This window comes from Rhynchophorus ferrugineus, unplaced genomic scaffold (assembly GCF_030347505.1).
Source record: "Rhynchophorus ferrugineus isolate W39M unplaced genomic scaffold, kcgeb_rfMv2 rfM4, whole genome shotgun sequence".
In the NCBI taxonomy this organism is placed as follows: Eukaryota; Metazoa; Arthropoda; class Insecta; order Coleoptera; family Curculionidae; genus Rhynchophorus; species Rhynchophorus ferrugineus.
Window position 1 is genome coordinate 5,434,233 of NW_027472583.1, and position 27,816 is coordinate 5,462,048.

The 27,816-nt window shown below is 33.1% G+C and overlaps 4 protein-coding genes across 6 annotated transcripts in view; 2 read left to right on the forward strand and 2 right to left on the reverse strand.

The window, feature by feature from the left end:
• Positions 1-12,176, forward strand: part of Cpap1-j (cuticular protein analogous to peritrophins 1-J) — an 87,859-nt gene extending 75,683 nt beyond the window's left edge. For both annotated transcript variants that reach the window (XM_076404462.1, XM_076404463.1), the window contains exons 4-11: positions 1,374-1,574; positions 1,631-1,832; positions 3,176-5,860; positions 7,289-7,649; positions 7,710-8,011; positions 10,185-10,483; positions 10,921-11,097; positions 11,233-12,176. In XM_076404462.1, coding sequence (XP_076260577.1) covers positions 1,374-1,574; positions 1,631-1,832; positions 3,176-5,860; positions 7,289-7,649; positions 7,710-8,011; positions 10,185-10,483; positions 10,921-11,097; positions 11,233-11,616 — 4,611 coding nt within the window. In that variant the 3' untranslated portion in view covers positions 11,617-12,176. The remainder of the gene's footprint in view (positions 1-1,373; positions 1,575-1,630; positions 1,833-3,175; positions 5,861-7,288; positions 7,650-7,709; positions 8,012-10,184; positions 10,484-10,920; positions 11,098-11,232) is intronic.
• Positions 12,177-12,508: 332 nt separating this feature from the next.
• On the forward strand, positions 12,509-14,481 carry Fdh (alcohol dehydrogenase class-3 Fdh). Its single transcript, XM_076404479.1, has 7 exons — positions 12,509-12,708; positions 12,769-13,012; positions 13,112-13,332; positions 13,531-13,747; positions 13,814-14,080; positions 14,137-14,275; positions 14,335-14,481. The coding sequence occupies exons 1-7, from the start codon at positions 12,691-12,693 to the stop codon at positions 14,363-14,365; spliced, it is 1,137 nt and encodes a 378-aa protein (XP_076260594.1). The 5' UTR covers positions 12,509-12,690; the 3' UTR covers positions 14,366-14,481.
• A 1,245-nt stretch (positions 14,482-15,726) lies between these two features.
• LOC143196632 (uncharacterized) lies at positions 15,727-19,015 on the reverse strand. Of its 2 annotated transcripts, XM_076404484.1 has the most exons (8): positions 18,776-19,010; positions 18,556-18,723; positions 18,305-18,469; positions 17,986-18,249; positions 17,064-17,927; positions 16,438-16,770; positions 16,176-16,382; positions 15,727-16,017 (listed from the first exon to the last, which is right to left on the reverse strand). In XM_076404484.1, the coding sequence occupies exons 3-8, from the start codon at positions 18,380-18,382 to the stop codon at positions 15,790-15,792; spliced, it is 1,974 nt and encodes a 657-aa protein (XP_076260599.1). In that variant the 5' UTR covers positions 18,383-18,469; positions 18,556-18,723; positions 18,776-19,010; the 3' UTR covers positions 15,727-15,789. The 2 variants fall into 2 exon arrangements, with proteins under 2 accessions (XP_076260599.1, XP_076260598.1); XM_076404483.1 differs by having other exon boundaries at positions 18,305-18,723; positions 18,776-19,015.
• A 1,840-nt stretch (positions 19,016-20,855) lies between these two features.
• On the reverse strand, positions 20,856-27,407 carry Rab11 (RAS oncogene family member Rab11). Its single transcript, XM_076404486.1, has 6 exons — positions 27,046-27,407; positions 26,506-26,627; positions 25,552-25,700; positions 25,150-25,349; positions 23,800-23,982; positions 20,856-21,581 (listed from the first exon to the last, which is right to left on the reverse strand). The coding sequence occupies exons 1-5, from the start codon at positions 27,083-27,085 to the stop codon at positions 23,846-23,848; spliced, it is 648 nt and encodes a 215-aa protein (XP_076260601.1). The 5' UTR covers positions 27,086-27,407; the 3' UTR covers positions 20,856-21,581; positions 23,800-23,845.
• Positions 27,408-27,816: the final 409 nt, after the last annotated feature.

The following is a 27,816-nucleotide window of genomic DNA, read 5'->3' on the forward strand; positions in this document are numbered from 1 at the left end:
AAAAAACCAGTCCAGTCTATTTATGGCAACATTTTTAAATTATACCTGATGTAAACTATATTTTGATCAAATAATCTTGTTCCTATTGAGATCTGTTAAGAAAGGACAATAAACAAAATATCGTTATTAACATATTTGTTATTATTAGAATCCCAAAATCTACAAGTTATATATCAGCAGTCTCAAACTGGATTACTCCACCCTACAAAATACACTGACCTTATTATCATATTTAATTATTATTCAAACTACTTTTTATGTATCATCGACATACAAAACCTGAGATTATTATAAGTTGGATTTTTTGAAATATTACATCTGAAATAGCAAGTCATCACTGTATCTTATGAGGTGGTACCTTATTAAAAACTCGTTAATCTGTAACATATTCACTCTATTACGTATAAAACCATAATTATGCAACTAAGTACACTCAATCTTCGTTAAAACGTTATAATTTCCGTTTTACAACTTTCTATAGTAAATTCTTAGCACTTATCAGAGATCATAATGAACAGAATTAATCCAGGTCAGAAACGTATTGACATGAGTAACATATAACTTCCGTTGAATTTTTTATTCTCATTTGTAATTTATTATCTATTGTAAATAATGAACTAGATTATTTTATATTAGGTATTTACATGTTTTCTGATCAGCAACGTCTATTGGGATTCCTAAAATGTATCAATATAAATAACTATTAAACATCCTAACCTAACCATTACAGAACCAATGTATCCAACAAGGTACGGCCATATTGCTAGTAAAGTTGAAATATATTTTGAATAAAGCTAACATCGATGTTTGTAGATACTTTATTTTCGATGAATCCAAAATTGTACAGTTTTTTTTAATTTAAGAAACTCGAGTTATAGTTATAGTGTCCACACTAATTTGCACTAAAAGCTGCAACACAATAAAAATATTTCCATAAAAAACCCCAGATTAACATTTAATAGCATCAATACTTACTTCTCTAACGAATCTTACTGCTAAGAACGGGCCCTCATTACCTCGTTCCTGCTGGAAATTATTGATTAAAAGCATAATGTGTTTTTGACTGACTATTTATTTGGCCCCGGCGTTTTCAACCAGAGTAATCAAGAATATTAAGCAGCTGTTTGAAATTTATCAAAACAGGCAAAGTGCCAAATCATCGAACAGCATTGTATCTCTTTCTAACTGGAATAAAAGGAGATATTGTCTAGTATTAAAACAAATTTACAAACTGCAATAGGCAATACATTATACATCTTGATGACTGTAGTTCATTGTTACTTTGGATAGAGTACATTACACGCCTAAACTATTTTCTACATCATGTATCCTCAAAATTATTATCCATATTTGTAAAAGATTGACTATTTCAGCTTGTTTATGGCTTGAGAGGTGGCAGTCGGACAGTTAAAAACGAAGGCCCACCCGACCCCAACGAGTACTACGATTACTTCCAAGGCGTCGAGGGCAAGCCGTACCGAGACTACCCGTCGTACTCCTACATACCGAAAACGACGTTCACTTGCAGGAACTTAAAATCTGGATATTACGCCGATTTGGAAACCGACTGTCAGGTAAGCGAGCCTCACTGAACTCCAACCGAGCAAGTAACACCGCAACATATCCTCAGGTTTTCCACATATGCGAGGACGGTCGCAAGATTTCCTTCCTTTGTCCCAACGGCACGATTTTCCAACAATCCGAGCTGATCTGCGAATGGTGGAATAAAGTGAATTGTACCAATTCGCCGTATCTGTACGAGGAAAGCGCCGAGAAGCTGCAGAATGATGTGGCTCGAAGGAAATCATGGAGAAAGTCAACAACAACAAATGGTATGTTTTTAATTAATTCTCAAACAATGAAAATGCTTAGTACTCCTGAATAATACATTCTCATATATTTTCATCTGCTGAATCCAAATAATAAATATAAAAAGTCCCAGTTGCTCTAGCTGTTAAATGTCAAAATAAAAATAACCCCATCATCATCAATCCATAGCTGGTGCTTAACAAAATAAATATCAACTTAAATGCCAAAAGATATTGTTCAGCTACATTCTTGTAGTATGGCACACAGGGTTGCAGGTTATATTAAAGAAATTCCTCTCTCAACCACATTTTCAGTTACTAAAATCATATCTCACAGATAGACATTCCACTATAAAGCCGTACGATGATTCCACTGAATTACATCCAATATATTCAGAAGTTAACGTTAAGACAAAAGTCAGTAAAACATGCAGACCACCGCAGACACCATGTGGAAGATGACACAGCCATCTTAGTATATTATCAAGCTCCAATTACAGTATCAATGAACCTCCAAATACACCTTGATAAAATACAACTGCGACTAAATACACGTTGTATTAAAACAAATTAAACAAAATCTACCACCAGCGAATATCAATAATAATCAACTTCCCCAAGCTGAGAATACTTAATATCTTGGTATGCATCTAGACCGACGCCTAACCTGGAAAAAGCATATAAAACTAAACGCTATAAATCTACCAACTTACAACTTAACAATTTAGACTTAAACTATATAAAATGTATGGATTTATTTCAAATTCAAGTTATCATTAGGTAATTCATTTTTCATGTTTTTTAACATGTTTTCTTTAGCGTAAAAACTGTAAACAGCTCGCAAGAAGAATGGAATCTTCTGCAAATTATGTCAGTATTTCTAGTTACAAACAACTTCAGCAAGAACTGCTTCCTTTTTAGGAAAACAAAAAGTAGAGCTTTTAGTGGATGTCTTTTGTCATATTCATTCTTCTTAACTGAGAGTTTGTAAGAATTGATACATGAAGTGAAAGAAACATTATTTTTTTATAGGCAGTGTTATTTGATTTTTGAAAGATTTATGAGAATGTTTTAAATTACTATTTTTATATTACATACTATAATATATTTTGTATAAAATTCAGCAAAATTAAATACTGGAAAATCCAGCAAAAATCTCCAAAAGAAGGCATACATCAAGATCATAAAAGCTTAATCAAAGAGAATTAAGCTGCTGAATTCAAAGTAGACACTCTCCCCGAATACCTGCTATGAAGGAATGATGATGATGATGATTTTTAATAAAAGGGCCATAAAATCAGTAAATTATAAGTTATATTAAGTCAAGTTTAAATTAAGTGTTCCAACAGAATGTTGCTTCTTTCTAGGTGGCGAAACCAATCAAGGATCTGTCATTCGAACCGAAGAACGTATCTCCTCCCGATCTCGCACCAACAGACCGACACCAACCAGACCAACCGCAAGCAGAACGAACACTCGTATTCCCAACAACAACGAGATCGAACAACACATCGTAGAAACGGCCGAATCCAACAACAGGCACCTGGCAAACGCTCAACGTACGCAAAATCTGGCGGATTTAAATAAACTGAAACAGACCAGCAAAGATATCGGACTTGGCAGGCAACAGAAGAAGCTAGACGGAAGCTTGGACAGTGGCGAACAGTTTAGGCAGCAGAAGAAGATTGATCACAATGTCGGAAATCAGTTTAACTTCGGTGATAAGTATGAAAGTAAATCGGGCGGGGTAATAAGCAGAGGCAGCACTAAATTCTCGTCAAAACTCAGCTCTAATCTGGATAATCAGAATAGTGATGGTGGTAATCAAGGAAAAGCCAAAGACAATTCGGCACTAGATGCAAAACTAGTAATAAGAGGTAATTCTGATGCAAAAACACCAAGCGGCATTGACAGCGCTAAATTCTCATCAAAACTAAGCTATAATCAGAATACTGATGATGATAATCAAGGAAAATCCGAAAATCCTTCGAGACTAGATGCCAAACTAATAATAACCGGCAATGCTGATGCTAAAACACCAAGTACCTTTGGCACCACTAAATTCTCTAGCTATAATCTGGATAATCAGAATACTGAAGTCAGTAATCAAGGAAAAGCCAAAGATGATTCTGATTTAGACGCAAAACTAGTAATAAACGGCAATGCTGATGTTAAAACACCAAGTAACTTTGGCACCACTAAATTCTCTAGCTATAATCAGGATAATCAGAATACTGATGTCGGTAATCAGGGAAAAGCCAAAGATGATTCTGATTTAGATGCAAAACTAGTAATAAATGGCAATGCTGATGCTAAAACACCAAGTAACTTTGGCAGCGTTAAATTCTCTAGCTATAATCTGGACAATCAGGATACTGATGTTGGTTATCAAGGAAAAGCCAAAGATGATTCAAATTTAGACGCAAAGCTATTAAGAAGCGGAAACTCTGATGCGAAAATACCAAGTAATATCATCGCCACATCTGTTGGCGCTGATACACAAACATCACAGGAAGCAAGTGCAAAAACTCTAACAGAACCATACAATAATCCAAGTGCCTCCCTTGATGACAAGGTTGTAACTGAACATTTATCTAAACACCCTGTCAGTTCCAATTCCTTGATACCAACACTGAAAGACATTATACAAGTAGGAAAATCTAATACAAATACACCAGTTTCATCAGACTTGTTGCCTGTTGGTGATATCCATACCAAACAAGTATCAAGCTCGGTACAAGCTTCCGAAAAAATCAACCTGCCAAACATCCCTCTTACTGACAACGTGAAAATCAGCGAAGAATTGAAACCAATCGTTGAATCTGAGTCATCAACATCAACACTCAAAGAAACAGATACATTACTGGTTAGCAATAATTATAATGAACCCATCTCGGACGTGGTAACAACAGATACTGACAGCCAAAAGAAAGAAGAAGCAAACACACTTGCACCAAGTTCGAATTACGATGTTCCTTTCCCAACACACAAATCTGAATCCGCAGGTACCGTAACGAGCAAACAGGCTTATTCCACTATCGCCAGTACCAATAATTTGGAGAATCATCGCTTGAAACCCGAAGATGTCAGCGGTGAAACTCAGATAACCCAAGAATCGTCGTCTTTTGTGAAGAATTCTTTCAACGACATCAAAGACAGTACCTTTAAACCCTTAAATCACAAGAGCACCTACTCGGACATCAAGGACCTTCCATATCTAGAGGCACCGAAGTTCTCGCCGATCTCTTCAATCACTCCCCATCTAGTAACCACGCAACCGATCAACAGCGGTAAGCCGTTCTTCGGCAGTCGCGTCGGTACTACTCTGTTGCCTAACCAGCCGACAACTCTGTCAAAACACACGTACTTACCCAGAGGTTCCACCCAGAGTTCCAATGAAGTACAGGAACTATTCAACGTTGGTAACACTGACAAGACCCTTCCCGCTGTTGAAATCACTACTGCAATCACCAATCCACTGCCTACAGAACCGTTTAATGTCGGCAATACCGAGAGTACCTTCACTCCCAACGTAGTACCCGAATATCACACCAGCACCTATAATCCTCCGGTAGTTTCTGTACCCCAAGATGGTTCCTTGAACTTGGGCAAACTGGAACCTGTTAATGAACCACTGTTCGTTAAAAAAACAGTACCGCTTTTGTACGATGGAACTGTAGCCACCGAAAGTCCTTTGGATGCGTCGACGCTGTCTGGCTCGTCAAGCAGCAACACTCCGTATAGCCCGACGGTACCAACGGTCACGGAGCGTTATACCATCGGTTCTGGTGCTACGAAAGGAGTGCCGGTTAAGTTCGAGAAGGGTCAGGATCGTATTTCCCTGCAGCTGTCAAAGAATGTCTTCAACGATCAAGAACCTATCGGTAAAGATAACGGGGAATACGTCCGGTTTAATACCCAGGTCAGAGTGAAGGAAACCACGCCGATATCCAACGCCAAACACAGCGGTTTCCTAGTTACCAATCAGTACACTATAGAGAAAGCGAGACCGTTTTCCAAGGCCAGCGATTTCCTCAACGAATTTAACAAAAGTAAGTTAAAAATGACGTTACAGATGAAAAGAACTGTCAGTCTTCCCAACAAAAATCTTTAGGACACTTCCATCTATCCATTTCTCGCCAATTTAAAATTGCCATTTTAACTTCTAAAACAATCCTTATCACTGATTAGATTTATTCACTAAAGTTCCTGTAAAAAAACTGTTATATCTTCTTCTTATATCTTCTTCTATAGACCCCTCGAGTCATTAAAATTTATGATGTCAGCGCGTCGCAATGTTGCCGAATCAATTTTGACTTTTGGTTTACAACGTTTGTCGGTTTAATTATTATCATTAATATTTTGAATTATGTTTATATTTAAGTATGTTTATAAATTAAGATTGCCAACATTTGTTCACCATTCAGTATCGTCTTTTTCACAAATCAAATATTTCTATTAATCAAAAACCGTTATATTCTTCCTTAAATTCTTTCTAATCTTAAATCTTTTACTAACACGAATGTTTGAAATCATATAGTATATTCTTCAAATAATAATAAGTATAATTCTTCAAGTTAATATAAAAAACATGTTCATGCTATAATATCAGGCTTATAAATTAATCTTAAAGGATTTTCAACACATAGTACCACTGTGTATTAAATCGCATGAAATTACTGATTATCTCCACTGAAGATTTCATTAGGTTTCAGCAGCTCGTATCATACCACACCAAGCTGATTCCATCAAATACAGAGCATTCGCTTGTAGCCGTAGATATTCGGCTTTGCCGATGATGTTGGTGCATGGCCAGGTGGTCGCCATTCTTCTTTCTTCTTCTTCTTTTTTCTTTATTTCGCTTTCGATTATAGTAATGCATCCAATTTTCGTCATCAGCTACAATACGATGCAAAATATCCTTCCGATTTTGCCGTTGAAGCAACATTTCAAGACTTCAATTTAAACGGCTTGAAATATCCAAGCTTTTCAAGTATTCTCAATGTTCTTCAAGTGATTGGAGTACCATTCCATTAATTCTGCATATTTGCGTTTTACATGGATCGTCAGCGAGTAAACGTCTTCAAATCCTCGTCTTATGACATCAATCTACATCCAATGTTTGTGATTGTCCAGAACGCTTTTATTCTTAGTTGCAAAATCACTACTTTTAAAACATCGATACCAAAATTCACATGTTAAAATCGATGGAGCATGGTTGCATCGCATAGCGATCGATGATAAAATTCAAATTGCAGTAAAAGTAGAACTTTCCGCAAATGCAATTTAATATGTACAAATGCAGACATTTGCAACACAATAAAATAGTTTTTTTGTGACTGAAAAGTGAGGCATGAAGTTGCATTCTTCAGCATACCAACACTAGACCACATGTTGCAAAACCTGTAAAAATATATTTAGTAACGGAAGTGATCCACCATATTCTCCAGACTTTGCTACTTCTTACATATTTGTTTCAGAAACTTTAAAGGAAAACGAAGAACCGATAATTCCTACTTATCAAATATCCAGCCCCAAACCGTTCTCCGTGAACGAAGAAACCGAAACCACCATACTCACCAGCACCCAGGCGACTCCGACTCTCAATGTATACGACAACGTGGACAACATGATCAACGTGCTCCAAGAAATCGCTTCATATAACGCCAATAACAAGCAGAATTCCAGACCGGGCCTCGTCATACCACCCAGTGTCGGACCGGATACTTTACACAGTTTGGCTCAATATTTTGCCAACGAAGTTCAATCCGATCAAGAAGACTTACCAGGAGATACGAGAGATCAACTGACCTCCTTGCTAACGGCTATGACAGTACATGGGTGAGTATCCAGTGCTATTCGATGCTTCCAACGATATACTCACGTTTCATCAACCTCCAGGTACAACAGTTTGTTTACCGGACGAGCAACACCTACCGAAGAAGCCTCCACCACAATCTCCAGCAGTCTTGACGGAATTAAGACCGAAACTCGAGTTGGAGAACAACCAGAAGCTTCGAGCGACGCACCAGATGATGGACTCACCACAACCGCTTTACCAGAATTGAGACAGCTGGCTCGTAACTTCTCGCTGGCACTATCAAGCTACCTCAACGATCCCGATAACTTTAAACGCACCTTGGAGGGCCTGAGACCAACGGAACCACCACCACTTGAAGGCACCGACATCACTGATAATATTTGTAAGTTGAACCAAAAAGCAGTGACGACTGGTGTATAAGCGCTGCCGTGCAGTACGGAGAAACAAAAAACCGAAGAAGATCCCAGAAAATAATTATGTAACCTCATTAAAATACTAAAATATTTTATATGACTTACCAAAAATCAAGTCCCACTTAACATTCGCTAATTCAATTCGTAATATTTGAATTGAATCGAATTCGTAATAAATTTTAAAAAACTGCATTGGAATTGCGAGCCACGGAAGTAACGTGGACCAGTGGAATAACCTAACGTCCATAGGCTACAGAGACACGCTATCGCTTTTCTTATCTGGGCTACACGATCGTGCTCTGTAAGCTCTGCAAGCTCTCTAGCTCAATTAGATCCTGCGTATTGGATAAACACACAGAGACATAACAGGTCACTTAAAAAGTCCTTAGCCTGACACATAGATGGCGCTACTAGAATTAAATCCATATGTTTTTTAGTTAGCCCTAACCCCCAAAAGACGCGTGTATAAATTTGACAGCTGTCGGATCATTAGTTTGTGAATTATAGCATTTTGACTGAAGCAACTTTTGTTATTGTGAAAAAATGGATATAAAAAAATTTCGCATGTTTATAAAATATTTCTTTTTGAAGGGAAAAAATACAATTGAAGCAAAAACTTCTCTTGATGCTGAGTTTCCCAGGAAAATCAACCATCAAGGATTCGTATGCTACGTTTAGACGTGGTGAAATGAGCACCGAAGACGATGAACGCAGTGGACGCCCAGAAGAGTTTGTTAGCGACGAAAACATTTTAGATATCCACAAAATGATTTTGAATGACCGTAAATTGAAATTGAATGAAATAGCAGACACTCTAAAGATATCAACTGAACGTGTACATCATATGATTCACGAATATTTGGGTATGAGTAAGCTCTGTGCAAAGTGGGTGCCGCGCGAGCTCACTTTTGACCAAAACCAACGACGAATTCGGAGCAATGTTTGAAGATTATCAAGCGTGATAAACCCGAGTTTTTGCCTCGATATGTGACAATATGCCATCATTTCACTCCGAACTCCAATCGATCGACATACGAGTGGACTACACACGATAAACCCGCTCCAAAACGTGGGAAAACGCAACAGTCGGCTGGCATTGTTCTGGCATCTGTATTTTGGGACGCGCATGGAATAGTGCTGCTTGACCAAGACAATGCACTGTATCACAAGTCAGTGAAAACGATGGCAAAAATCCATGAATTGGGCTGCGAATTGCTTCCTCATGTACTGTATTCTCCAGATCTAGCCGCCACTGACTATTTCCTGTTCTCAGATCTCAAAAGAATGCTCGCTGGGAAGAAATTTTCGTCGAATGAAGATGTGATCGTCAAAACTGAGGCCTGTTTTGAAGCAAAGGACAAATCGTACTACAAAAATGGTACCGAAAAGTTGGAGGGTCGCTATAATCAGTGTATCACCCTTGAAGGGAATTATGTTGAATAAAAAAAAAACTAATTTTGCCAAAAAAATGTGTTTTACTATGACAGGCCGGGGACTTTTAAATGACCTGTTAATGAAAATGGGACAAAGAATAGGAATGTTTTATCAAAAATTATAAATTGGTGATTCGGTGATATGATGAGAACGATACTTTCCAGAATCCGGACATATTTCGCGGACTTATAAAATTTTCAGCTAAACTAGATGCAACTCTAAGTGAGCACTAAAGAATGCTTCAATATTTAAAGGTACCTCCAAAAAAGTATAGATTGATCTGTTGCAATGTATGCTTGAAGTTTATCATGGCGGATGAAACAACTTATGTTGTGACAAAATCTCCACTGGTAATTATTTTTTAATATATTTGCGATGGTTAAGATGACCGAAGATCGTTTAGTAGCTATTTCCATACCATTTATTGGAAAACAGTTCCTGAAATAGACAATTTTAATGACAAAATGATTACTAATTTTGTGAACAGAAAAAAAGTAGGATGGACTTAGTTTTTGCAAAAACTTGCAAAAAAACCAACTTAAAATTTTTATCACGAGCCCCCACTGCTAAGAAGAGTTCACTGCATTTAATAATATAATTATTTATATTAAAAAATCAAATTAAAATTAGCGCAGCACATAGGCAACCTAATAATCACCATTATGATTAAGAAAACCAGCTAATCTACTTTTTATTAACTGTTTCTAGCAAATGCTGATGAAGAATTGTTAAGTTTTTCGGATCAGGACACCAAACCTACCACCACCTCTTCCCCTTCGCCGTCTTGGAATTTTATCCTGGCCAAGGATGCGGAGAAAGGCTTTGCCGAGGACGTAAAGAATTCTTTGGGTTCCGATTTGAACACCGCCGACTCCCAATCGTTTATACCGCGCTATAACGACCTAAAAGTCGATGAAAAACCGCAACCGAAAGGTTTCACGGATCTGCCGCCCAATCATTGGACAACCAATCCCCAAGCAACAACATTGTGGCAAAAGGCTTTATCGGTTAGTAAATAACGAATTGAATAAACTCAAATTCGCATCTTACATCATACTTAACGCATCGAGCTGCTCGAAAAGATCATATTTTTTGACATATTAAAATATTTTGACATTTAAAATTAATACATTTCCCTTTGACATATAGGACGAAGGAAAAAAAAACAAAAATAATGATTTACTTTATTTTAAATTACACAAGCATATATCGAACGTATGGTAGAGATGAAATGCCATCCGGTGCTATAAAGAAAGAATAAAAACTGTGTAAACATCTAAATAATTCGAATAATTCACAATTTTAACAAAGAAACAATCTGTTCAATGCATAAAAAAAAGCGTCCCACCTTTCGCCCATAAAACTGACAATAGGCAACTAAATAAACAATCTTATAATGAGTCGGTAAATGTTATAATATGTAATAAATATTAAAACATTTTAGGTTAATCCAGCATTGGTTAATGGACATTTGGAAACTACGCCCGCTTCAATTACTTCAGGCGAAGAATCAGCTGAAGCCGAACTATATAGCACAGATACACCTCTCACCCAATCGAGACAATCGGAAATAAATTATGATCTACGACAATTACCAACTCTTACATTGAATTCTACTCAGGTTAATTTTTTAGTCAACTGTCTTCTAATATTCGAAAATTCCACTTAATAATTCCACACCGTAATATTAATTTAAAAAAATTAGTAAACATTAGTTAAAATATTAACAAAAACCTAATTATTATTATATTGACAGGTTCATGGAATACTAATTGATTTTATGAACACCTCCAAACTGGATGAGCACAACCGTCTGCATCGCTTGCTGAAGAAGCTCAACACTTCCGAAGAAGAATTCCTGAATCGAATGAAGGAAATTGAATCGAACCCGCTGACAAAGCGGCTGATCTTGTTGCTGATCAGCGAATGTGGAGCCGACGCTGCCAAGGACCTGAAAAAGTTACCATCGATAGAAGGTCAATCCGCTAGTGAAGGAAACTTCGAACTCAAAAAGAGGGAAAATCACGATCTGGGCACCTTGGTCAATGGAGAGTTGGACCACGATCATCAAGATTCCAGAGCGCTACAGTTACTGAACAGTTTATACACGATAGCATCCAGATTTGGCAAAAAGCGATAATTTTTAATATACCGATATTATTATAACTACTTGTATTATTATGCTCAATTTATAGAAACAACACATGAAAACATGCGACAAAAGCTTAAAATTAAACGAACTGACAAATTAAACACCCTTTATGATAATAAATTTGGAGTAAATTACATCTCCTTGTTTGATAAACATAAAAAGTCTCGCAAAATATTGTCAAAATTAAATATTGAGCTTATTTCTAATATTAAAAATTATGCAGTTGATAATATGACAATAAATGTATATCAAACGTCAATAATGACACTGTAAAAGAGCAGTTTTAATTATATTTCAATGTATATATTAGGATATGTAAATAATATTATTATATTATATGTATATTTTATGTAAAATAATACAGGGAGACAAAAATTTCACTTAAATAAAATGTGATAGTATATTTCACTTATGGTGAAAGATTCAATTTTAAAAGAAAATCCTATTTTTTAAATTTTGTTTCCTTCCTAAGCCAGTCTATTTTTACAAGTTAAGAAATATTTGTAACGAATTTATTTATATAAATAAACAATAGATAATTACAATAATATATTTTTTAAATATCCACTTCCTGAAAACCCACTGCTTATATATTTTAGTTATATAGGATATAATTTCAACTTATATTTTGAGCTGCTTTGATTATTACTAACCATAAAAACAAATGATAAATTATACAAAATCAAATAATCGTTTTTGTTTTTTTTTATATTGATAATTATATTTCAGTTGTTCCAGAGTTTTCAGTAAATATAACATTTATTAAATCAGCTTTAATAAAATCCTAACAAAATTTACAATATATACTTTTAAATAAAACATTTGTTTATCGTCAGTTAAACGGTTTAAAAAACAGACATCCTAAAACTACAAAATCACTATATCGAATTTTGCGAAGTTGTGACAAATATTTCTATCCTTGTTTTAAATGTTGTTGGGAATATTCTTTGGAGTATAAAATATTCTAAATAGAAGTGGTTTCTATAGTTGGGTCCTAGAGTTATTACGTGTTTCAATATTGGTTGTAATTTCATTATAGCTGTTCGTTAATTTTTTAGCGCAATGTCAACCGTAGGCCAGGTATGTTATTGGTGTAAAACCGGTAATGATTTAGTTCTATTATCACCTACAATATTTTAGACTATTCAGTGTAAAGCTGCTGTGGCCTGGGGCCCCAAAGAAGATCTTAAATTCGAAACTATCGAAGTAGCCCCACCGAAAGCCCATGAAGTAAGAATTAAAATCTTGTATACCGCAGTATGCCATACGGACGCTTATACCCTCAGTGGAGCTGACCCCGAAGGCATATTTCCCGTTGTTCTTGGTCACGAGGGGGCCGGTATCGTCGAAAGTGTTGGAGAAGGGGTCACGAACGTCCAACCAGGTACCTAACCTCAAACATATTTTAAAATATTGATAATATAATGACCGTGTTGACCTTTGCCTCCAAATTTATAAAACAAATTGTTTTCTGTTATATCAGGGGACCATGTCATTCCATTATATGTTCCTCAATGCAAAGAATGTAAATTCTGCAAGTCACCGAAAACAAATCTATGTCAGAAAATCCGTTTAACTCAGGGCAGAGGAGTTATGCCCGATGGAACATCACGCTTTACTTGTAAAGGTCAGACAATTTACCATTTTATGGGAACATCCACTTTTAGTGAATACACTGTAGTAGCTGATATATCTGTTACAAAGGTAATTTATTATATATACATGATATAAACATTAACTCTATATTTTTATCAATTTACAGTAAAACATTGTTACACCATATTACATAAATAATAAAATTATGTATTATTATTTATAGAATATATTGAACCTTGACATACAATTATTTTTATTACAGAAGTTGATTAGTTATAAACAATTTTTCAAAGGATTTAATTTTAGATTAACGAAAAAGCACCACTAGATAAAGTATGTCTTTTGGGTTGTGGCGTTCCAACAGGATACGGAGCAGCTTTGAATACAGCTAAAGTGGAGAAAGGCAGTACTTGTGCTGTATGGGGTTTGGGTGCCGTTGGATTCGCTGTCGGTCTCGGCTGCCAAGCTGCTGGTGCTTCTAGAATCATTGGTATCGATATCAACCCATCTAAATTCGAAATAGGTAAATAAATTAACACATACAAGATCCGAGAGCAATTATGTGCAATATCTGCTGATTTGATTACAGCTAAAAAGTTTGGATTCACCGAATTTGTCAACCCAAAAGATCATGAAAGACCAATCCAAGAGGTGTTGGTTGAGTTGACAGATGGCGGGCTTGATTATACTTTCGAATGTGTCGGTAATGTTTTGACCATGAGACAAGCTTTGGAAGCTTGTCATAAGGGATGGGGAGTATCAACTATCGTTGGGGTAGCTGGTGCTGGTCAGGAAATAAGCACTAGACCTTTTCAACTAGTCACTGGACGAGTTTGGAAAGGAACTGCCTTTGGTGGTAAATACCGAGACGAATATGTTTAGCCAATTATATTTACATGTTTAATAATTTAGGTTGGAAAAGCAGAGATAGTGTCCCACAGCTTGTGGAGGACTATTTGTCGAAAAAGTTGCAACTTGATGAATTTGTTTCACACACTTTGTCATGGGATGAGATCAACAAGGCTTTCCATCTAATGCATGTCGGAGAAAGGTAGTTTAACACCAAATCTACGGAAAATTAGAAAATTTATCGGCATTTTTTTCTTTTAGCATCCGTACAGTCTTAACCATCGCACAATAAATGGAAACAGCGGATGGCTCCAATGGAAAATAATGTACCGAGTTATTAAGTTTTGTATTGAACATTTTTTGTTTTTGTTATATTGAATATTTCAATAAATTCTTTTGCACATAAAACTGATGTCTGTTAATTAACTGCATAATAATTAAGTTATATATTATGTTGGGAAGAATAATTTCGGTTTTTGGTGTTTTTCAAAACGGATAAAATATTTGATATAATATATATTTGAGTGATATGGTAATCACAATTCCATATCTGTAGAACTTACTTTTTTAACGTTTCTAACACACTAATACCGATGGAACACGAGAAATGAGATAAAATTGGAAAAATCCGTCAGACCTATTTCCCGAAAATCTCAGAAGATAGTAGAAAATTTACTTTTCCACACTAAAAGTGTAGTAAAATATATCGGTAGTTGACTTGTACTAATCGTATTTATGTACTAAAATTTACATAACCATGATTATGATTTAAAAACTGTAGAGGAAAGTATGGTCTAGAAACAAGGCTTAATATCAAACAAAAGAAAAACCCAACAAATGACTATCTTCTATTCATTCGCTCTAACACCGTAATCACCCCACCTCGTCAATTCAGCGCGAAATGTCAATAGAACAAGACGTTGTTTCGCCGATGTTTAAAGATTTCGCAAGGCACGTAAAATACTAGTGTTTCTTAAACAAAATTAGTGCCAAATAGTGTAACAATATACTTTATTTATAGGATATAAGTTTAATTTTATGTTTTTCAGTTGATTCATTGTTTATATTGGGGTAGCACTATTTCTGTATTGGTCTATTTTATTTTTTCAGGATGGCACCGACAAAATCAAAAGAATGAAGGAAAAATTGGTATGTAGAACAATTGGTTAAGCCATAAAAATGGTTCACGAGAAGAAAATGGGTACCCTAAGTTAATCAAAAATCCACCGATTAATTAGACCGAAAATTTGGGAGACATCCGTCTATATAATCGCGGAATTAAAGTATACGGCGAAATGAACACTATTAAATAGACTTCTAATTTTATATTTCTTTATAATCACATAGAAACATACTCTACGTTTATAATTTGAAGTTTTTAGCGTTGAAAATCACTGACGGAATGTGTTTTTCCACTGATGGCTGAAAGACTTATTTTAAAAGCTTAACATTAAGGCAGCAGATTAGAGCTTCACACGAAAACATGTATCAAGATTTGATCCTGCAGCATAATTTTATGATGCAAACATAAATCCACATACCATTATGGTAAAAGACAAGTTTTGTCAAGAAGAAAAAAAAATTGGACTGGATGACGAACAAAAACTTATGTGCCTAAGGTTATTAATAAATAATAAGTTTAAAACAAAATGCTTAATTCAGACCAGTTTTATTATAATAATACAAAATAAAATCACCTTCCCTCTAGAAAGGACGCTAGTTTAACATTTTCTCTGCCAGTACTTTACAAATTTGCTTGTCGTTAATCATAATGATTCGGGCTAAAAATTCCTTATCAGCCGCTAAATCTTTAAGTGGTTCCGATGGTAGAAGATTGACCAAGATAATACCCTCTGTATGTTTCAGTTCTTCAGGTAGGTGCTTCAACAGTCTGCACATACTGTTTATGCCCAGAATTTGTTCTGCCTTGGTCTTATTCATCGCCTGAAATTTTAAATTATACTATTTTCATTTAAAGCAAATTTACTGAAGAATGTTCCTTCTTACATCTTGTATATTATGATCGTATAACGTTGACATAATGGAATTAAATTGAAATGAAATGAAAAACTCTGAAGTAATAGATGATAGAGAACACATACCTGGCTTACGTAACTTCCAAACATTTCAAGACAAAAACGTAAACTAACCATCAAACCACCCTCTGGTGAATTTTTGGTTTGATTTATAACATCGCATAAGAGAACCACTATATCGGTTAGAGCGTTAATAGTAATCTTGTACCCGCATTTTTCTTCAATTTCCGCAGTTATAATTTTCCACTCGGGTGCAGAGCATCTTGGCAAAACCTTCAACATATTAAACTTTGAATATACTGTTCAATTTACCATCAGTATTCAGTACTTTTAATAGTTTGGTGACGTTTTCGTCCGCTTTATTATCAGAGTAGAAAGTTAGATCAAAATTCGGTATGAGGTAATCCAATAGCTTAATTATATCATTCCTAAGTATAAGATCTTTGTAATAATTTGTCCATGGATCATTTAGATCTTGACAGATGCTTAAATGCGACGGCAATTTCCGTTCTATAATATATTCCACACAGTTTCTTACTATTTCTTCTTTAAGAGGAACAAATTCCGTAAATGATTTGCACCGATGCTCTGATGCACATGTTAGCATAAACTCAACTATATCTCGCTCATTGCCGGTTTCACATTGCAAATGGGAAAACTTCTATAAATAACAAGAACATTAAGTAATATAATGCAAAATCCGATGTACGCCAGGGCTTATGTCAATTCATAAAAACCGGTAACAGCAATTGGTCGCTATGAAAAATTCCATCGCAGTGGCTTTGATAGGGAATGTCAAAAAATCTCGTAAAAAATTTAATCTGGCGCCTACACAGGTATTGATAATTTTTGCTTTGACATTTAATTTCTTTTTGTATAAGCCCCTACGACCGACTTATAATATTTTTTCACTTTTATACCAAATATATATTAAACAAGTATTCCTTAATTTACCTTAAATATTTCTATGCATCCTCCCAGTTCCCCTATATAATCTGCACTCAACTTGTACTGATCGGTCAAAGGTATAAGCATGTTTAACACTATAAAATCCCAAGTGTACAATTTGCAGTCTATTAACATATTAAATAAATTGAAGTATTTATCGACATTTAAGGAGGAAGGTGTCTTTTCCTCTAACAATTTCAATATAATATTTAATCCTATATTGTCAATTTTTAAAATATCATTAGCCACTTCAAGTACTTGTCTATATTGTTCTAGAGGAGCCTTAAGTACTGTTTCAAAAAAGAAGGTGAAAAACTGATACGCATTCCGTAATATCATCAGCAATATTGTTTTTAAATTATCGTCTGTGAAGGTATTCTGTGCCTGATTAAATAATTTCGTTACCTCTCGCTGTATATCTTCCTTCCATACAAATTTATGTCTGTAAAAATATATAGTCAACACGCCTTTTAAATCACACACATTGATGTTTTTGGCACACTGTATAATCAGCTCTCTATGTTTTTCATTATTGGGTAATTGTAAATTTAATAACCGATCCACATCAGATTCATCACAAAGGTCCCACCATTGAGACAAACACTGCACAACTTTAGGATCATTGAAAACTCTTGTATTTAGCATCGCTTTAAACCACTGTTTTTGATTCTCATCTTTGGTGTTCACCTTTTTTATTATCGTATCTATATCAGCTTCTTGTATTTGTTCAATTACTGTCTTAGGTTTCCTAGCAATGTTACCTAGTAAACTGATCAATTCTGATGCTAATTTACTCTTCTGATATTTTTCAATAACCAAATAAGCTTTACCAGCTATAACAGTCTGCAGTGGTTGTTCTTCATACTCTACCTTAAATTCATATTAAATTAACCAATAAAAATATTTCTTAAATTATAAAATAAGTTACCTCAGCCCATTCGCAAAATACATCCAATGTTATTGACTTTACAACATTACATGTGATGCTAAATACAGGTTCTAAAAGTTTCTTTAATGTACATGTTTCTTTATCAATAGATAGGAGAAAATCCAATAAATTTAATAAGGTAAAGCCCATATGTTGGTAGATTTGTTCCATTTTCATTTTCTTTACTTGATCACTAAATAATCCAGTTAAATTTTGTAAGATCATATTTAAAACAAGTATTATGTCATCAATTGTCTCCTCCGTCTGAAAGTATACATAAACATATAATGTGAATATAATAATTATCTATCAAAATTACTTTATTTGAAAGTTCCACTTCACGAATTTTGCTGGCTACTGACTTCAGTAAGCCAAACACAATGGGTAGACTAGCCATTGGTTTAGTTTTTTTCAAACATTGACTTATTTGATCTAACAATTCTTCACATAAATCCAGTGGTAATTTTTCAATAATATAACAGTACTGTGTAATTAAATGTAAATTAAAGCATATGTTAGCTAACACACATTTAGATAAAGTGGGAATAATCTCGATTAAATGATAATAACCTGTAAAACTGGGTTGTTTTTTAAAATCTGTATTGATTGCAAGGAACATTACAATATCATTTAAGCTCTGATTATAATCCTTATTAATTTCCCCATTATTAATAAAATTTTTCCTAACGAAATACTTTCCCAGCTCTGTTGTTATTTTATTAATTTTGTCTTCATTTCCTGAAATAAATAAACTATAATAACTAATTACCAGTAAAAAATCAAAATTCACCTCCTTGGTAATTAATTTTAGTAAAATCTCCAATTTCATGCTTAAGATTTAGCAAGATGCCCTGAATAGCAATAAAGTTGCTATTAAGTTCCATTTTTCAACAGTAGTTTACGAAATTATTTTAAAAATGGAATGATTCACAAAATTTTGAGAATTCCTCTGTTTTTTGTGATTATTTATTTGAATCACAAAATATTGAAAATCTCTGTGTTTTGTGATTTGAATTTCGTACATTGACAGTTTTTCAATGATTGACAGCAATGACTGATGTAGGGATGCCCAGAAAATATCGATATTTTTGGGCGATCTATCGATATGTTTTTTTTTTAATTAAATATATTTCTTTAATATTATAAAAAAATCATTTAGTTATTTTTAATAAACTTTTTAAATTGGTAATGTTTAGTTATTTCGGTATTTAATTGTAAGGTTTTATTAAAAATATGAAAAAAGATTTACTGATATTTTTCCCATTTGCCGACACCCCTAGATTTGCCCCCTGATAACGACAGGTCGTATATATATAATTTTTTATTGCACATTTTTACCAACTAAGGTCTATCAGGACTTGACAATTGTTCTCAATATTAAATATGTATTAAACCCACAAATTGAACTGGTTTTTGGTGTCCCAAAACATGAAGGCTTGTGTTATTTTGCGATTTCTATTCCAATATTATTCCCTTACCTATCTAAAATTCAAAGTTTCATTTAAAAGTAAAAACATCATTTATATTTATTTTGAAAAGTAAGGCAAGCAAATATTTACTTCATTTGTTTTAAATGAATCATAGAAAACGCCAGATTAGAGCCGATTTAATTTATTGAATAGCCGGATTTATGTTTCCATTAGGACACTTCCAGAAAAAGCATTGACAATGACTAGTTGCGTATTGGTATATCTTACGTTATAAATAAGATGTTGATAAATGTGGACCTTGTGTAGTGAGATGGTTCACATTTGCCTGTGAGTATTCCCTTCATAAAGAAACCTGAATGTTTAGTCGTTGTCAATTTGCCCTAGTAATTTTGTTCAAAAGGTAAAATCTGTCTTTTAGAGACAAAATATGTTTTGATTTTTCATATAGCCGTTATAATCATTACATAGTATAAAACAAAGTCTCCTTTTCTGTCCCTATATCCCTATGTGCGCTTAAATCTTTAAAACTACGCAACGGATTTTGATGCGGTTTTTTTCAATAGATAGAGTGATTCAAGAGGAAGGTTTATATGTATAATACATGCATAATATACTAAGGCAACATTGCTAATTTTAGAGGTTTCTAACGTGATGTAAATTAACCTATTTTTTAGGCTTATTTAGCAATTAGCAAAAACGCTGCCTAACCCTACAAGTTAAATCAAATTAATGTACTACAGTATTGTACACCATAAAAAGGTCTACAAAAAAGTCCGCGATGGTATATGTTTATCTTTTAGGGATAACCCACATTAACCATTTTTATTGTTTACTTTTTACGTGAGAAAATGGCTTATTTACGAAGCTATTTTAAGCAATACGGCATTAATCCTTATCGAATTAAGTACCTTAAATACAGTATGCAATTAATATAGATCAATATGGTTCCTTACAGCATGTAAATTAAACAAATATTTTCGGAGATATTACAAATTTAAAATTTGCGTTTAAAAATGTGTAATGTAATAAAAATTGTATGAATTTAGATATTCCAAATATAGCAGAAAATCTTCATAGTAAGTATGGGGGAAGAGGAATTGTTTTACTCCAAATTTAATGCGTGCAGGCCAAGGGCAGTAATGAATGAACCAAAAATACTGGATCGATTTTAATCATGTTTTCATTGAGTGACATAGGCATATATATTTTATGCCCGTGCAAAGTCGGAGCGGGCCGCTATGTTTTTATATACAACGTTCATATTTTTTCTGTAGTGTATTTAATTTAGTATCAGCATTGCACCCGTGCGAAGCCGGGGCGGGTCGCTAGTGATAACTAAAATCAACTATTTTCTGGTTACCATTCCACTCCAAAATAGGTCTTAGGATGTCCACTCAATCAAAATAGCAGTTAAAAAATAAGGTAAATTAAAAAAATTAATTGTAAAATTAGATTTATTTAGACGAATCACTAAACATATGTATATACTTAAAAGTAGCAAAGAAACAAATCATAAACAATAATGATTAATATTATTATTTTTGATTAAATTGGAATTTTTGTTCAAGCAAAGCTTCAAAGATAAAGAGTGTTCTTTGTTTTATTTAAATCTTCCTTAACAATTACGGTTTCACAATCGTCCCACAGTTGAACCAATCTTCGTGTCGAGTTAGTGTTAGCCAATAATTTTTCTACACCTATTAATTAAGCTAGAGAGGGTAGGATTATATGTACCGATCAGTATTCTAAAATTTACATGTACCTATAGAAAACAACAAAAAAAAACGTACTACATATAATAAAATAAATATGCACCACAAAATATACTACAGATATAATCACAATGCATTTATTTTTTTATAATATAACATACATATATACCGATATAGCCCGTATAATAGATTGAATTTGTTTGTTAATATTAAAAGTTCCCATTCTGCAAAAACTATCCATCTAACGGGCAGGTAAATATCGGCGGTTTAAAAGATAAATTAAAAAAAAACTCATATATATATATAGCTTAACTGTTTATATAGTTTTAATAATAGTTTCCAAGTAGTTTTATATTTTAAGTCCAACGTACAGTGCAAGCTGGTAAAACCTTGCTAATGTTGAAAGAAGATACCACCAACAATGGCAGTTGCTGCATTACTACAAAAATCATACCTGCAATGAAACAAATTTAATTAAAACCTGTTTTACGTCAACAGTTTTACGAAAAACGTTAAAACAATTGATTATACAATATACAAAATAGTAGACACCTGAAAATACTGATCTGATTTATTACTATGACAAAAAATCCGTACTACAGTTGCAATAAACGGATACAAAATAAAATGCAACCTGTGGACGGTGTCCGGTATTTGTTCACTAATTGATCGTGTTCAATAAATTGAGTCCAAGTCACCATGGCCATTTAAAAAATAGAGCAACACATAAAATTTATTAATGACAATCTTGACTGTAAATTAACATTTTTAGTCGCTAGTATATACCGATCAGCTACAATTGACAGATTCATTGAAAATTGAACCACTTTCTTCCAAAAAGAAGGAAAAAATATTCATTGATGCACAACTTATTTCATTCCATTCTCATTTTTATTGAAGATCCTATATTACTAGGCATTCATCCAAACATACTTTCCAAGTCTTTGAAACAATTATTGAGCTTGATTTCTGGAATTGTTTTCAAAGCCTCCTTTGGTTTAGTCTAAACATTTTAAATCGTTTAAAAACGATGATTCTTTAAAAATGGAGCTTTTGGACTTGGAACTGTCATCATTAATCTGATGGAGCTAAATCAATCAAATTGAAGCTGGCAGAATGATGAGTTTGATCAAATTACCAAGATTTATATCAATCTCTTTCGGAAAACAACCTATCAACGGGTCATCTTAATACTAAAAGTTCGTATCACTTTTTGTTCATCGAATGCATTTTTATAAATAGAAACACACTGAAAAACGCCGAGTGAACCTACACAAACTAGGAATACAGTTAATATACAGGCAGAAATCAGGTAATAACATTCAACCACAAAATATCCGTTGAAAAATATGAAATAATCTTTGGAAATGTTTTTTTTTCTTTCTCAAACATTTTTATGACATATAATCGTAATGCCGCTAGAGAAGGAGATAGAAGAAGCGGCTAGAAGAAAAGACATTGACTATACTGTAAAAAATAACCACATTTTTAACATATAAGAATTTAATTTAGATTAAGAATTTCGTCAAAATTAATTTACGATACTTATAAAAAATTGTATCATGAAATATGGCTTCACATTCATTTATTTTATGAACACTGAGTCCATTCAACCTACACCAACAAACTGAAATGTATTTTATATAGTTTCAATGGAAGTTCGGAAAATTGTCCGTAAAATACGACTTCAATATGTTCTACTTAAATATTAGGTTGAATTAGGAAATTGGTTGTTCTTTTATGAGGCATTTAACTATCGAGTTTTCTTAATTTCACTAAATTTAAAAATCCGGGAAATTTTAAAAATTTAAAAAATCCAAGCAGATTTCGTTAAAAAAATGTTTTCTCTTTCTTGGGCTAAAAATCAGAGGAGAAATTTAGGTAATTGGTGGTATTTACCATAGAGATTTTTAGGCCCTTTGGGGAAGAGCCAACGTTTTTAAAAATCAAGGAATTTTTTTTTGAGAAGTTATACAAACGGGGAATTTCATAAAAGGCGATTTTCTTACATGATCAGGAACACAGCTGCCCGTTTTTTAGACACTTTTATATTTAAAAAAATCGTATTTTTTCTCTTTACTACCTTGCTCACATGCGGGGGGAGAGAGTATCTTAATAGGATTATTTAAATTATAATTACTTTAGAAGTTTACAATATTAATTAAGAACACCCCCAAAACAAACCAAAACAATTGGCGTTTATATAAACAAAAACACAATGAAGAAATGCTCCGTCAGATATGAAGTGCAAACAAAGAAAACACCTATCAGATATAAAGAAGCGGATATATCGAATATGAATATAATGCACCATCGCGACCATGGACGTACTAAAGTGGAGATAGATTATCAAAATACAAAAACTATATCCACTTCAGAAACATACATCTACGTCTAATTTAGGTAAATTCATATTAAGTTATTATGAAGTCGTTAAAATAATTCATAGATTGTACATTAACAAGAAAATAGGATACCCCACTGCCGTTTCAATTATTCCAGACACATTAACTCATTATAATTAAATGTAATATTTGTTAATATTGGAAAAAAAGGACACCAATGGATAAAATTAAAGTCGTCTAAAAATAGCCGAAGTATTGAGGTCAATTAGGACCAATTAGTTGCAGGTTAAGTCGGAACAACGCCGGTCCACGGCACTTTTTACTGACCTGTGTGTTCTTGAATACAAAAACGATATTGCTGATATAACATTGACTACTGGCAACATTGCCTGCGCACACTATCAGTGCTCATTGTGGGCTTAACGTCAATCGGTTCGACGTTGTTGGGGCGGATGGTATCTCCCTCTGGCGGGTCTCTTATTTGTTTCTGGGAAACAATTCTGTAGATTTCTAAAAAAAAAACAATAACATTAAGCGTTAAAAAACAGTAAATGTTCGATAAAAGCTTTAAGATTCAGTCTGTAGCTTCTCAATTGTTTTAATACTCTCGTTTTAAATTAATGATTTGGGGACAAGTTATTTCAGTTTTTCATGTTTTTCAAAACGAATTTGATAGGTGTTGTTTTGATCAGTGACCTTTTGCTCCTCTTGTAGCAAAATCTTAATTCCGTCACTGACCTGAAAAAACTGAACCAAGTGATTTTCACAAGCCAACTTTACACCTTTAAGATAGTTTTTCGGGTATTAGAACAAATAGTAGCCGAATGCGGCAAGACCCGGGCCATATAGTGAATGCACCAATCTATTTTTTTTTCTTCTTGATATAACACAACGGTTCATATTAATCAATTTCTGGGCTTTTTTTCAATTATCTGCTTCGATTGCATTAGCTGTTAGAAATTCACGATGAACAGTTCCTTTCCCACCGAACATTTTGGAAATTTTGTATGGAACATCATTTCAATACTTTTCCACTAGTCATCGTACATAATGATTCGTTTCACAATCATTTTTTATTGTTAATTCATGTGGAACTAAAGTATCGAAATTCTTTTGGTATCCAGACTTGTTTAAACAATTCAAAGCTGTTGATATATATTGATTTACATCGATTACCAAAACCAATTCTGATTATAGTATGACTTCATTGAATAAATATTACTAGAGATATGTGGCTTTAATACCTTCTATTAGAAAAAAACCGAAATAATTTCCCTTAACCAAAGGTTTGTTATAGGTCTTTTCATTAAATCTAAAAAAAGACAATAATCCAATTAGAGTCATAAGCGAACTTGTCTTCCAACCTTGAAGTTGAAACAAAAAAGCAATATCTGAACAATAACATAAACGAAATTACTTTCACGAAGTACGAACAATGGCTGACAAAAAAGCACTGCCACCATCAACAAAGCAAAAAGTAATAAAATGCAACTAACACAATTCCACCGAATCATGAAATTATTGTTTATAATTGGAAGCCGTCTACTTTTAAATTAAAAATTGGAATCATTAATTTATATGGTTAGTGCCACATATTCAATAATAGAAATAAATTGCTCGTTTAGGAATTATGGTTGTTTGTTAGAAACTATTTGCTGTGATAAGAAAACAACTCACCTGTTAGTATATTTTGGAAAGCCAAATCAACGTTTGTCGAGTCCAATGCCGATGTTTCAATGAAACTAAGGCCATTTCTTTCGGCAAAAGCTTTTGCCTCCTCCATGAGTACAGCACGTAAATGTCTTAAGTCCGACTTGTTGCCCACCAACATGATCACGATATTCTGATCAGCGTGGTCTCGCAACTCTCGAAGCCATCTATGGAAATTTAATGGATAATGACAAAATAATAACATAATATCAAACAAGTAGCAATGTTTACAATGAATATTGAAATAACATAATTACTAATATAACAAATGGTCAAGTATACTGTGATTTTAATATTCATTATTATCTGACCTTCTATTGATCCACTCAGCATTGCATATTAAATTAATATAATAGGGTTGTTACCTACCTTTCTACATTTTCATAAGTTAAATGTTTTGCTATGTCATAAACTAAGAGAGCTCCAACAGCACCTCTGTAATATGCTGCAGTAATAGCCCTGTATCGTTCTTGACCTGCAGTGTCCCATATTTGGGCTTTTATCGTTTTTCCATCTACCTAAAACAAATTATTCAAATGAATTTCTTTCTTTGAATTCATATTAAACATATATTAAGATAACATACATATTGATCCAAAACATTCTACTGCTCAAAAACACTTTTTCTATTTATGGCATTCATCAATAGTGTATTACATAAGATTTTTTTAGTAGGTAATATTTTTGTCATTAAATTGGAAATTCATATATAGTAAATTTTTTATTAAATAAAAAGTCTTAACAGGAACTATACTAAATATATATTATTTAAAAAATGATGAAATAAATTGTTCATCATGACAGTCAGACACAGTTTTCTATAGATTAAGAATTATATTAAAAATTTATTTAAACTTTCATAAAAAAATATTATTTTAAAAATAAATTAAAAAATATTTCTATATATGTATATACATATATATATATATATATATATATTATAATAATTTTATAGTAGTCATTATAATTAATCCATATGAAAAAATAAAATAAAAAAAAACAAGGTGCAGCACTTTATAAGAAATTAAATACAAAAAATAAAGCTGGGTCGAAATACTTTTGAAAATCAACTAATACTTTTATTATCAACATTTTTAAAAATCGTATTAATATAGGAAATACTTCAAATGAGTCATTGTGAATGTACCGACGTGTTATTTAAAATATCTTCCTTTGTGACATTTCCATCAATGCTTCTGTTAAGTTTCTTTATAAGGAACATTCCTTGCGTAAACACTGAGATATTTTAATTTAAACTCAAAATAAACTTTATTAAACATGATGTTTTAAAGAAACGCTATTTAATTAAGAAAATTAACTTACTTGTATACTTCTTGTTGCAAATTCAACACCTATTGTTGACTTGGATTCTAAGTTAAATTCATTTCTAGTGAATCTCGACAGGAGATTACTTTTACCAACACCAGAGTCACCAATCAGTACCACTAAAATAACACGGAATATTAGGTTGAATCTCTTGCGCATTTATGTCAATCATTTAAGTACATAACTGGACTATTTAATACAATTTCACTATTATGCTGGTATAAGGACAAGTTACATGTAAATTAGGATAGCTTTAGCAAAACTACCTTATTGTTATGCAAGAAATGACAATAATACAGTAAACTCGGAGTGAAGAACCTTTATTATTCTTTTTATTGTCTGTACAAATATAGTTAATTTACAGTTACAAGAACGGGACAATAATAAATAATTTAAAGAAGTTTAAAACTACATCTTTTAATTGGATTTTTATATAGATTCTGATGACTTGTCAATTTACCAAGCAGATACAACAAAAACAAAGGTCTATTTTTTACTCATATTGGCGTTTAGACATTTTAAATACAACGTAGTTACCTTTGAACAAGTAATCGTATTCGTCATCTTTTGTACTCATCCTGAGGGTGTTTCTAGTTACTATGAAGGCTTAATATAATGTACACAGTATTTGAAATACACTATTGCATATCACAAAAAAATAACTACTAAAACGGCGGGTCACACGTATCACAGACACTTTATCTACGATATAGGCTCGATTTATTTCAAGATGACGAAGATGAATACGGAAACTAACGAAACAAATGTATTAGCTAAATAACAAAATGGCGTCTTCTTTATTTTTGTGTCGAGTTGTACGAACGCCCCTTGGTGAACTGTCAATAAGGCAAACCTAACGTCAAATATTTGTTCTCTATCTTTTCCTCCAGTAACGAGTAAGAGGGAGATAAAAAATGATTGGGAAGACGGTTCAACATATGATTTTGAAAGTTTATTTAGCGCATGCTTGGATCTATATGAGCGCGTCATTGAGCATTGTTTCATATACGAGGCCTCATTTGAAAGTGAGTAAGGTAAATCACATATCAGTTCCCTAATTTAAAATAGTTAATGAAAATATAATGTATTCATTACCGGACAATTCAAATAAAGAAAATTCAATATATTTTTATTATAGAGAGTGTTTTAAAAGTATTGCATAAATTTCTTAACAAAACGTATTTAACTCAAAGGATTTATGCCTATAACTAATTTGCTATTGTTTAAAACATGGAAAGATCTAAATAACTTAATTAATTTTCAGATTATTTCAATAAATCATATAAAATTTAAATTGATTGATTAAAA

What these genes read in the sequence shown, in the direction of transcription:
- Fdh (XM_076404479.1), top strand. An exon ending in GGTCACGAACGTCCAACCAG is followed by an intron (nt 13,013 to 13,111) that starts GTACCTAACCTC and finishes CTGTTATATCAG; the next exon opens with GGGACCATGTCATTCCATTA. An exon ending in CTAATGCATGTCGGAGAAAG is followed by an intron (nt 14,276 to 14,334) that starts GTAGTTTAACAC and finishes TTTTTCTTTTAG; the next exon opens with CATCCGTACAGTCTTAACCA.
- LOC143196632 (XM_076404483.1), bottom strand. Translation starts at nt 18,869, where the DNA reads ATGGAACTTAATAGCAACTTTATTGCTATTCAGGGCATCTTGCTAAAT. An exon ending in GATGCATAGAAATATTTAAG is followed by an intron (nt 16,771 to 17,063) that starts GTAAATTAAGGA and finishes TGTTATTTATAG; the next exon opens with AAGTTTTCCCATTTGCAATG. An exon ending in ACGTCACCAAACTATTAAAA is followed by an intron (nt 16,383 to 16,437) that starts GTACTGAATACT and finishes AATATGTTGAAG; the next exon opens with GTTTTGCCAAGATGCTCTGC.
- Rab11 (XM_076404486.1), bottom strand. Translation starts at nt 27,085, where the DNA reads ATGAGTACAAAAGATGACGAATACGATTACTTGTTCAAAG. An exon ending in ATACGATTACTTGTTCAAAG is followed by an intron (nt 26,628 to 27,045) that starts GTAACTACGTTG and finishes GTGTTATTTTAG; the next exon opens with TGGTACTGATTGGTGACTCT. An exon ending in TTGCAACAAGAAGTATACAA is followed by an intron (nt 25,701 to 26,505) that starts GTAAGTTAATTT and finishes AATTTGTTTTAG; the next exon opens with GTAGATGGAAAAACGATAAA.